Source organism: Poecilia reticulata, chromosome 15, assembly GCF_904066995.2.
Source record: "Poecilia reticulata chromosome 15, P_reticulata-male-v2, whole genome shotgun sequence".
NCBI classification, from domain to species: Eukaryota; Metazoa; Chordata; class Actinopteri; order Cyprinodontiformes; family Poeciliidae; genus Poecilia; species Poecilia reticulata.
Window position 1 is genome coordinate 5,381,254 of NC_088844.1, and position 11,859 is coordinate 5,393,112.

Sequence of the window (11,859 nt, forward strand, 5' to 3'; positions counted from 1 at the left end):
TTACGAAAAGAGTTTGTACACAGCCAGTGCTATTCCTGCAGCTGTGCCAAACCCCAAGCCAAAAGTAAAGCCGCTCATGAAAGACTCTCCGCAGTCGGACAGGAAAGTCCACATACTCGAGGATGGTTGCTGCTGCTGCTGATGCCTCATTTCTGGTCTTAGATGTTGCAATACAGCCTCTCTCATCTCTTCTTCTTCCGACTCGTCCAAATTATAAAATCGTTTAATTTTCTGCATTAGCTCTGCCATTTCTTCCAGCAGCTCTTCTGCATTTAAACTATGTAATCTTCTTCGTTGTACCCTTATATAAAATTGTTCGAGTTCCTCAAGAAATTGTGGATCCTCCATTGTACACGTTTTGCAAGTTGCAAGTCTTTAGTGCTTGACTGAAAGAAAGTTCAAGTACTTAAGACTGTTTTATGATGTCATAACAAGAGAATGGTATTATGACATCACAGAGAGAGTGATGTCATAACTGACATACTTGCATTTGCATATATTTATGCATTTTATGAAATGTTAATATGGTTTTGTGTTTTGCATACTGTTAAAATATGTTTAATGCTAGTTCTGCTGTTATATTGTTTTTGTCATGTTTTAGCTCTTGAGAAAGTGTGGTGGGAATTTCACACACAGTAACATTATGGCTCCTCCTTGCAGGAACTTGTTTTTTCCCAGACACATTCCACACATTTGGTGTTTTATCAAATCCAAAAAGAGATTTGATAAAACACAATGGGCATCGAGGTAAGGCCAGTACCTTACCTCGATGCCCATTGTGTTTTACCATATCTCTTTCTTGTTGTTACAGATGGTTAATCAAACTGAGCTTCACATACACAGTTTTATACAAATATGGTTCATTTATGTTCTTGCATTGTTCCAAAATGCAAGTTTATATAAACTAAAATATAAAAATGGCATCCAGTAAATAAAAGGTCAGTATTTTATTTTATTTTCAGAACATTTTAATTACTTGCTTTATTTCTTTTTGAACAGGATAACAAGGATGATCATGTTTTATTTTATTTCTTCAGCTCACTTCCACTGGATGCTGGATTATTGCTCGTATCTTATTCTGAAGATTGGAATTTTGATTGTGGAGTCCCTTTTTTCATCACATTCTTTTATTTTCTTTTTTATTTCTTTATTTTATAACTCAGTTTCTCTGACATGAAACTTGGTTCCGCTTTTATGCTCACTTCTGAGCCCTGCCAAGAGCTGGAATTGTTCAATCAGATGGGAACTACAAACTTGTCTGCCACTTTTACCCAGAATGCACTGCAGTTAGTAGATTGCTTCTCTGGAAGATGAGTGCTGTCTTTAAAACTCCCCTTTTTCACAGAGCTCTTTTGATTCTTTGTTTTCAGACTCCTTTTCCTGATATGAGGCATCATTCAGCTTTTAACTTCACTTCTGAGCTTCTGCTGACAGCTGGAACCAGCCAGGAATTCTGGGCCTCCTGACAAAATATTAGATTGGGTCCCCCTGCGCAGCTGCTGTTACAATTTTTTGAGTCTTTTTTTGACCCATAAAATCTTTTACAATTTTAAAGGCTTGCAACTTGCTTTCTTTGGCTCAATACCGATACTAGCACAATATCAGTATTGAACCAAATTTTACAATTTTACATGCAACAGTCCACATACAGTATGCAAGTAGATTGCTTAATTTTTTTCTATTAGTTTTAGATTACTGAAATATCCTTCCCCATGAGCAGCAGTCATAGGCAACGTGCAAAATACATATAAAGCAATTCAGACTTCTCAAAAATGCTATGTAGTTGCATTTTATTCAGGCTGCAGTAAATAACTTTAATAAAAAATATTTTTTCTCCATATTTGTTAAAGCTGTGTCACTATGTCATGACAGTTTGTTATGAGACAGATAATCATTGAAAACAATCAATCTCCTCCACCTCCTTCCTGAACTACTATTACTATTTAAAGTACTGCATTGTTCTGACCAAAAACAACCAATCAGAACCAGTAGGAGGGTCTTAGTGCTGTCATTCAACTTCATTGACTCACTGCTAAATATGCTAAGGATGGAGAAACAACTTATAATTACAGGGAAATCGTTTATCTGCCGTCATTGGCAGCTATGCTAACATTCTTCTATGAAACATGCCTTTCTCAAAACGCAGTGACCGACTCGAGTTCAAATTCATACAATTAACATTTGGGTTTAGAGTCTGCATCTTCTCGGCATCACACATGGTTATTCCAGAGTGAAGAGTGTAATGCAAGAAACATAAAAATACAAACATTTGAAATGGATTAACCTGTAACTCTGAATTCCCTGCCCTTTGCACACATGCTCTTAGAGTGGCCTATTTCTCTTATCAACTCACTGATTAAATACAAACATATTGAAGTGAAAGGTGTTTTACAAAAGAATTCATACCCTTTTGTCTGTTTCACATTTTCCTCACATTACAACCACAAACAGGTATCTCAGATTTTAAGTGACAGACCAAAACAAAATTAGTGCATCACAGGTAAATGGAAGACAATTTCACAGTATTGTGCAAAAATCTAATAGTTTTGCAGCTCTAAAGTAGAGAATGAAATATCTGCCCATTATTCCTTGGAAAGCAGGTCAATCTTTGTTGGACTGGACACTCTGGACTTTAATTAGGCTCTTCAATTTCATACGTATATGTTGTGGGTTGTTTTCCTGCTGGAAAGGGAACCTCTGCCTCATTCTCAAGCCTCTTAAAGTTTTTCGTCTGATATATATTTTATCAATTTTAATCCTGGTGTCATTTCAGTGTGGGGTTAGAGGGGAGCAACATACATTCAAAAGGGAGCAGCACCATGGAAGTGACGCTGTCCTTTACATTCTTGAGGTAAGACATTTATGATACTGATTCATCATTACACTGATTAGTCCCTAAAACATGGTTTGTTTTGTGATTGTTTTTCTGTCTGTGCTCCAATTAGCAGATGACCCAACAACTTCAAACAAGATCACTTTTCTGTGGTGATCGTGAAACCAACTTTCTACTGCAGTAGAAAGTTGCTGAAAGGTGTAGTGGCTGTGATGTCCTCCTTTCAGAAGATCAGGGCAGGCATGGTTCCAATGGGTTATGAATTATCAGGTCTGTTTTACACAAGCCAGGTTCCTGTGGAAGATCCTATTCCAGACCTTGTTCCGGGCCAGGAGACAGGATCTGCTCCTGTCTGTTGCCAAGAAAACCAGACTGGCAAGTTAACCATCCATCGAATCAAGAGAAACGCCACATCCGTTCAACTCCTTCCTGTCTGGTAGGAGATATTCCAACCCACAGCCACACTTTCATTCTTACTCTGGACTGGACTGAATTGGATCCTTTTCCATCATCCTGATCACTTCCATCAAAGAGAATTGTTCAATGTTGCCTTGGATAAAGAAAAAAAAAAACCATATTTCATGGACTATTTGAAGTACTTCTCTGTATATATTGTTGTAAATATTATTTAATACACTTCACTAATTTTACACTATTCGGTCTTCTGTGTTTTTACAAATTACCAGTCCCTCCAGCAGTCGAGCCAGGAATTTTCTCATCTGGCCTCATTAACTAACTTATAATTCATTCTAATATCCATATATGTAATATCTTACATAAAGAAAACAACAACAACAAACAATTCAGGCTGCTGCACCCTTCAAACCTTTCCTTTCCAAGAAACAGAAGCAGAATTCTAAGATTAACATTTTATTTTGTAATTATGGTTTAGTTGAGTACAATGCAGTCTTTGTAGGAACATGTTTTATGACAATGTTTTTGCATTTTTTTAAAATCAAATCCGAGGTGTACATAAAAGGAACAACGTTCTCAGATATCACAAACACATGAGCAGCTTTGGCTAGTAATTAGGTGCAAAAATGGAAAGATTTTTTTCCCTCTCTTTTCTCCATTTCTTCATTCCTGCAACTAGAAGAAAATAAAACATAATTACAAACAGCACAAACACATTTCAGCAAAACCATAACACATTTTCAAGTAGCTTACAGTTAGAAATTATAACCAAAATGTTTCAGTTGTTAGGTCTAAATTCATGCTTTTTCACATAGCACCAGATTGGTTTGCACAGCTTTTACTCCATAATAAATTAATAATCATCAGGTTAACTTTAACTTCTAACTTAAAACCTGTTTGATGATCTGAAACATTAATAAAAAAAATCACCACGGCATCTGGAAGGGAGAAACATTTTATTGTGAATGTTTGAAATGTTTTGGAAAGAAAATGAAAGTGAAAGAAAGCAATCATTTTTACACTCACTGAGAAAACTTTTAAGATTTTGAGAAACGCTCGGTGATTGGTTCAGGGGGCACAGGCTTCACTTCTCCCTGTTCCCCTCTCATTTCTGCAAGGGCCACATCTTCTGGAACAACTGAGACACCAAGATCACACAAAAGTTTCAGTAATAATCCTCAAGTTTCATGCGAATTATGGAAAGGCTAAAACAAGGACTGTACCTGGTGAGTCCCCATGGGAATGGACGGACATCAACTCAACTCCGACAACAACAAGGAGTAGCAACAGAACCTGGGCTTTCATCTCCTTTGAGAGGACATGGACGATCAGTGGGACCCAACTGGTTTATGATAATCAAAAACAGAAGGTTGAAATGAAAGCTCACCTCAGGTGCAGCGCATTAGCTGGAAGTTATCAGCAGATCTGATTGCGATGGGCTCTCAGAGGTTTTGGAGTTTACACGTACCGGGCTAACAGGTATGAAAATGGGTGCGTCTCTCTAAACTATTTTAAGAATGTTACCCAGTCGACTGCCAGTCCAAATATGTCCCTGAAACAGTTCACTCATTGTCCTTTTAAGAACAAAGAACAGCCTATTGTGAGGCTTAGCTGGTGAGACTGAATTGTTCATAAGACTTTGTACTTTTCTAGAAGCTATAACCAACAATAAGTTAATCCATTTTACCTACTTATGCTTCTGTCACCAAAGTAAGGCTTTATATATGATAATCATGATGTAATTTTTAAGAAAGTACCCAATCCATTTTCAGATGTGTGATGTAAAACCTTATAATCAACGGCATTAGCTCCAGTTCATACTCCAGACCAGACGGTGGCGGTATTGCACACTTTCATTATTTAAAAAACGCCAGAAAGAAGAAAAAACTTGAGCCATTAGAGTTCAGAAGAAAACAGCTAGACATAAATTGTTGGGCAAATGTTAAAAGACATAAGGAAAATTATCCTCCAAATGTTATGTTACAACCTTGTCAAGAAAAAATAAAAAAATAAGAAAATTAATAGTTTTGGATGGATTATTAATAATGAGATAAGTGAGATAGGAATAAATCATTATTTAATTAGTCCTGTGGTGAGTATTCCTGATACTCCACCTTGGTTAAGTGGAAAAGCTAAAGTTGATTTAAGTTTATTGGAAAAAGGCAGACAAATAGAAAAAAAAGAGGTGGAAAGGTATATAAAGAAAGAATATGCTGAGTATTTACAAGTATATACAGATGCTTCTAAAATGTTAAATGATAAAATTGGAATAGCATTTATAATTCCGGACTTAAATATTATGAAAAATAAAAGAGTAACAGATAGATTGACAGTTTACACGGGTGAGTTAATGGCTATATTAATGGCTCTAGAATGGAGTGAGGAAACGAGAAAGAAGGAGATATTGATTTGTTCAGATTCAAGTAGTGCATTAATAAGTATAAATAATAAGTATTTTAGAACATAATTCAGAAACAAGACAAGATATCATATTGGATATTAATCAATTAATTTTTAGAATTAAAAAATATGGATCCCTGGTTAAGTTAATTTAGATTCCTGCTCATATTGGAATAGTAGGAAATTAGTTGGCTAATAAATTTGCTAAAAGTGCAGCAAAAAAGGATAATGTTGAAGTAAATCTCAAAATAAGCAAAAATGAGGTCAAAAGTATAAGTAAAATGTATATTAAAAAGAAATGGCAAGAACTATGGGATAGAGAAGAAAAGGCAAGAATTTATTAAAGCATTTAAAAAAAGTAGGGGAATGTAGGAAAGATAATAGGAATAAAAAAGAAGAAGATGTTATATCCAGACTAGAACATTTCTGAAGAAATTTAAATGGGCCTGCCAAAGTGTGCCCGTCTGATGCTACAAATTAGCATCAATGCTGAAGTAAGCTGCAATGTACTCAATAGCATGCGGAGAGTCACAAACATGTTCAGTAACATGGACTTACTCCATTCTGTATGTTAAAATTAGTTTACAAGTTAAAATGAGCCAAATTGCTAACATTAGCCTAAATGCTGTCACTAGCATGTTGTTTTACATTTTCTTCCTCCATTCAGTATACTAAGGGTGACTAATAAATAAGAAAAATAGATAAAAGCTGTTTTTAGGAAAAATGCTAATGGGGAGCAGTGAAATGCTAATATTTATGCTAATGTTAATATACTGCCTTGCTGCACAGTGTATTAACCGACAAAAGAGATGTAACTTCTATCATGAATATAGATTAGCCAAAAACCCTATAAATTACAATGAAATACTGCTACTTTTACTAGCCGCCAGAAGTAAGACCCATTATCGTTTCCCCAGTAAGCTTCTCATGAAGGTGGATAAAATGTTCAGTTCCAATGGTATCAATGACATCAGCAGTGATGCAATCACTCTATATCACAAGGGAATTTCTCTCTTGAATGTAGCTGGCAGACAGGATTTTCTCTGATCTGCTCCACAGTTCTATCGCGACAGATCACCCTTCAGAGCACTTCGACGTTCAGAGAAGCAAGAAGTTACTAGAATACAAATAACCTGCGGGGAGTCAGAAGCATGTTCACTAAGCTGTACTGTACCATTTAGTATGTTGCATAAGCTAAAATGAGCCAAAATGCTAATAATAGCATGTGGAGCATCACTGGCATGTTGTCTGTCATTACTTACTCCATTCAGTATATGAAACAATGGTAATAAGTAAGAAAAACATTCTGATGCTCAACATTAGCGTAAATGCTAAGTTGAGCTAAATTGTAGTCAAAAACCTGTGGAGAGTCAGAAACATGTTGAAGCTGTACTTGCACCATTAATTTTGTTAAAATTAATGCATAAGGTGAAATTAGCTAAAATGCTAATGTTAGCATGATTGCTATCAGTATCATGTTTGGCATCACTAGTATGTTGTCTGTCATTACTTACTCCATTCACTATACGAAATGTTGCTAATAAGTAAGAAAAGTATTCCGATGCTTAATATTAGCATCAATGCTAAGCTGAGCTAAATTGTAGTCCAAAAATACTGACGCTCTGGCTGTCAAAAGTCACTTCTAAACCCTGTGATAAAAAGCAGATACTATTGCCCTGCCTATAGAGATGCACTGACTCACTCAGTTTGAGTGGCCTATTGCAGGTAAGTATTACACATAATGATGGGTTGTAAGCTATTTATCACCAATGTCCAATGACTAAAGATCTTGCCAGATCCATCACCATGTTTCTATGACTGATCTGGTTCACTACAACAGTACATTAGCTGAATCCTGTTGAAATCAGCTCCAGACTGAATTTCATTGAGATTCAGTCTGGTATAGGGAGGTTCCATGCCAAACATGGAACCTCCCTATAGCAATGCATAGGGAGAGCAAGTCAATCACTGCTCTCCCTATGCATTGCTATGGGCAGGCCCCAATTAAGGTTTGGGCATAAGGGGTCAAATAGTACTTTGAAAATAATTAATAAGCATAGTACAGGTTTGTGTAGTTATTGTGGAGAGTCAGAAACAGTGCAGCATATTTTTCTAGAATGTAATAAGTATAGTCGGGAAAGAGAGGTGTTAATCAGAGAGTTAAATAGAAATAAATTAGATATTAAAAATTTGCTGCAAAAATCGTCTGAGGATGTAGTATTTAACAGCATTTTTAGTTTTCTTAGGAAGTCGGGTATTATGGGAAGATTATAGTGGTATGACATCTGATCTATACTCCAGTCTGGAAGGTGGCGGTAATGCACCTATAAGTTGTTTGCCAACCGCCATAAAATAAAAAGAAGAAGAAGAAGGAGTAGACGTGTAAAGGATGTTGTGAGTGTGATGGAAGATGACAGTAGCTGCTGCTCGGTTCTTTCTCAACTTCCGGTCGGCTCTCCGTCCTGTGGTTCGGACTGTTAAAAGCGGAGGTACCAGAGGAATCCGAACCGGAACTCCAGGTCTGTCCGGGCTACCGTAGACTGAAGCCGGCCCAACTGTCCTCGCCTTGCTAGTGTGTGTTGAGCTTTAGATGGAGGCGGACGGTGGTTAGACATGTCCCCGCTGATGTAACATAGACCAAGAGCAGACGTCTGTCTCTGCCTCACCATGTTGTCTTCCTTTGAAGGGAAGCTGATGCGGAGCGGAGACAGCAGGAGGACAGTGGTGAGTCTCCAGATACCACGTGACTCTGATGCTTTACTGGCTTTAACCTGCAACAGCTCTGCCTCTGTCCACTGATTCCAGATCTGTGTTGAGGGAAATATCGCCAGCGGGAAGACGACGTGTCTGGATTATTTCAGCAATACGAGCAACATCCAGGTAAAGTCCAGGTTCCAGTCTGTCAAGATTCAGAGCTGGAGGAAGCAGATCCATGTAGAACTTGTCATTTCCTGTCTGTCCCAGGTCCTGACAGAACCAGTGTCCAAATGGAGGGACGTCCGTGGACACAATCTTCTGGTAAATAAGATCTTTTGACAGTTCAATTTATTTAAAGCACGACAAAATACCAAACATGGAACCTCTAAAACGTGGCTTTCTACAAAAAACAAAAAGAGTATTTATTTTAAATGGGTACTAAATAAAATGTTTCGTATTTGAAAGCATAGGACATTATTCTTAAATGTATTTCTATTTTTACATTTTAGGGAAAAATGAATTCTTAACTTTAATAAAGGACATACAATGAGCCCAGCTGCTGAGCCCTTTCCATAAATATGGAAAGTGAAGACTCAGACAAAAAAAATGGATACAAAACATACACACACAAAACTCCCCACAAAATTACTTAGGATCCATATTAGTGTTTTTCTGTTGCAGATATTCTGTGGTTTATATGAGCCGCAGGAGAGGGGTCAAAGAACCACATTTGGCTCTGGAAGCGCAGGTTGTAAGACCTCTGTCCTGACCCCACTGCAGATTCTCTGGTCCGAACTCTGGTTGGGTCGGTCCAAAACGTTAATATCACTTCCAATCAGAGGGAACATGCTGCATGGTGCCATTAAAAGATGACTTTAAACCTAAATCCGCCATGTCTGAGGCTGACTGATGGTTCGGCTTCAGGAATTTATTTAGGGGTATCATGTTAAAGGGGGTCTTTCTGCATGGAGTTTGCGTGTTCTTCCTGTGCATGCCTGGGTTCTCTTCGGCTTCCTCCCACAGTCCAAAAACATGACTGTTAAATCAATTGGTCTCTCTAAATTCTCCTTAGGTGTGAGTGTGTGTGTGCATGGTTGTTTGTCCTGTCTGTCTCTGTATTGTCCTGTGATGAACTGGTGACCTGTCCAGGGTGACCCCGCCTCTCGCCTTTGACCGGTGGAGATGGACACCAGCACCCTTCGCAACTGGCCTAGGGACAAGTATGTGAGAAAATGGATGGATGGAGATACAGTTTGGAATTTTTAGTCATTCAAAAATAGAAAATCATGTGTAATTTTCTTTCCTCTTAACGTTTATGTGTGCTACTTTGTGTTTGTCTATCACATCAAATCCCAATGCTAAATAAGCTGAATTTTGTTTTGGTGGCAGGAACAACTGTGGAGAACTCTAGAGGGTCTGAAGCTCCTGCAGTGAGTTCTAAGCATGTCCTGTCTCTGCAGGCCCTGATGTACCAGGATCCTCAGCGCTGGGGAATCTCTTTGCAGACTTATATTCAGCTCACCATGCTGGATAAACACCTGTCAGCCACGGTAAGCTTGCTGTTAGCTGGGAGCCACTAGCTAGGAGCTCATAGGTTGTAGCTGTTAGCTATTAGCTGCTAACTAGGAACTGCTTGCTTGGAGCAGCTAGTTAAGAGCTGTTAACTTATAGCTGCTAGCTGGGAACATGGGCTTATAGTTCCAGGTGTTAAGCATAGTGGATACCTGAGGAACTGTTTCTGGTTTCAGACGGCTCCGGTCACCATGATGGAGAGGTCGATCTTCAGCGCCAAGCACATCTTCGTGGAGAATCTCTTCCGGAGGTACAGTTGTGGATCTGGCCGATAATCAACGAGGCTGCTCTAAAAACTGTGGCCTCCTGGTAGACGACAGTGAACTAGTTCCCAGGTATCCGATGCTGTCACCAGACTGATGGGTCTGTATTCTTCCCTTTCTGTCAGTGGGAAAATGCCAGAGGTGGATTACATTGTTCTGAACGAGTGGTTCGATTGGATCACCACAAACGTTTCCCTCCCTGTCGACCTGATCGGTGAGAAGATTGTGTCTGCAAACTGGAACTCTGAGACTCTAAAGTTCTGATGAGTGTTCTGCTTTGCAATGATTCTTGTTCTCTGTTTGACTGGCTCCAGTTTACCTGCAGGCGTCTCCTCAGACCTGCTATGAGAGGCTGAAGCAGCGATGCAGAGAGGAGGAAATGGTCATTCCACTGGTAAGGACCTGGCTTCACGCCTCTGGCTCAGACAAAATGCTTTACGTACTGTATAGCCATCAGTCTCTACTCTCCTCTGTGTGTGTGTGTGTGTGTGTGTGTGTGTGTGTGTGTGTGTGTGTGTGTGTGTGTGTGTGTCTCCACCAGGAGTACCTGGAGTTCATCCACCAGCTGCATGAAGACTGGCTCATTAAGGGCAGCTCCGCTCCGGTTCCTGCTCCTGTTCTGGTGAGTACTGCTGCAGGCGGACCTCTGCTGTCCATTCAGCTCTTCCAGCTGAACACTGTGGGCCGATGTCCTAGTTAAATCCTGGCAGGCTGAGATGTGGTGGTTAGCTGGGTCTGCTCTGTGTCCTCCAGGTGATTCCTGCCGACTATGACCTCCAGAAGATGCTGCACAAGTATGAGGAGCACCGAGAGAAGATTCTAACAGCTACCAACTCTTGATGCACACACACACACACACACACACACAGAGACGTTTGTTACTACGGGTTAAGCTCTTTGGATGTTTGGAAATTTTTATTTAGGATTTTTCCCAACACTCGATAATTTTGGACCAATAAGCGAAGCTGCTTATTTATATATGAGGACATATATGATGCTTCTCTGCTAAAAATATGAAAATTATAGTGGAATTAATTTTGACAATATTTTTATTGCAAGAGCCAAATGTCTGTAAAAAAACCTGCAAAAACTGACCTCCTTGGGTCATGTCCAAGCCTAAACTCCAGGGACATACTTTGGGTAGTCATGGTTACTAACTGGAAGTTTATTGAAATTCTGATAATCTGAAAAAGTCTAATTAAAGAAACATTTCTGTAATAATAATTACAGGATTGTTAAGACTGTGGTTTTGCTACTCAAACTCTTGTTTGGTACTGTATTCATTTTGAAGTCATGCTGCTGTAATAATTAATACTTTCTGCACATCTTTACCATCAGAGCAGACAGTTTGTCTATTTCTGTTTTCTTGTGGATCATCGTTTATTTGAGAAAAAAACGATATATATATATATATATATATATATATTCTGTTTTGAGTGGAAAATCTTCAAACACACACATAACCTCAGCTTGTGTCAAACATTCCCCCTGAAACTGTTTCTTAAATTAAAATGTTTTTAAAATCCTGAATGGAAGTGGTCCATTTCATGTTTCTGTTTCCATGAGAACTGAGAGCCTTCTGGCTTCAGCGGTGAAGTGTTTTCAAGAAAAGACGATTCCTAAAACTGGGGAAGAATTTTTTGTGCTAGTAACCAGGTTGCAGGTAGAACCTCAAAATGC

The 11,859-nt window shown here is 38.7% G+C and overlaps 1 protein-coding gene and 1 long non-coding RNA gene across 3 annotated transcripts; one reads left to right on the top strand and one right to left on the bottom strand.

Annotated features, from left to right (window-relative positions):
• Positions 1-3,687: 3,687 nt before the first annotated feature.
• On the bottom strand, positions 3,688-4,773 carry LOC103476665 (uncharacterized). The gene is made up of 4 exons (XR_535529.3): positions 4,635-4,773; positions 4,471-4,555; positions 4,274-4,385; positions 3,688-3,922 (listed from the first exon to the last, which is right to left on the bottom strand). It is a non-coding gene; the product is annotated as an uncharacterized LOC103476665 (long non-coding RNA).
• Positions 4,631-11,709, top strand: tk2 (thymidine kinase 2). 2 transcript variants are annotated; one of them, XM_008429147.3, is made up of 10 exons: positions 4,631-4,726; positions 8,334-8,371; positions 8,453-8,527; positions 8,612-8,665; positions 9,805-9,894; positions 10,093-10,166; positions 10,305-10,393; positions 10,494-10,573; positions 10,721-10,801; positions 10,933-11,709. In XM_008429147.3, the coding sequence occupies exons 2-10, from the start codon at positions 8,342-8,344 to the stop codon at positions 11,017-11,019; spliced, it is 660 nt and encodes a 219-aa protein (XP_008427369.1). In that variant the 5' UTR covers positions 4,631-4,726; positions 8,334-8,341; the 3' UTR covers positions 11,020-11,709. The 2 variants fall into 2 exon arrangements, with proteins under 2 accessions (XP_008427369.1, XP_008427367.1); XM_008429145.3 differs by lacking the exon at positions 4,631-4,726 and adding an exon at positions 7,996-8,166.
• Positions 11,710-11,859: the final 150 nt, after the last annotated feature.

What these genes read in the sequence shown, in the direction of transcription:
- tk2 (XM_008429145.3), top strand. Translation starts at nt 8,058, where the DNA reads ATGACAGTAGCTGCTGCTCGGTTCTTTCTCAACTTCCGGTCGGCTCTC. An exon ending in AATCCGAACCGGAACTCCAG is followed by an intron (nt 8,167 to 8,333) that starts GTCTGTCCGGGC and finishes CTTCCTTTGAAG; the next exon opens with GGAAGCTGATGCGGAGCGGA. An exon ending in TCCGTGGACACAATCTTCTG is followed by an intron (nt 8,666 to 9,804) that starts GTAAATAAGATC and finishes CTGTCTCTGCAG; the next exon opens with GCCCTGATGTACCAGGATCC.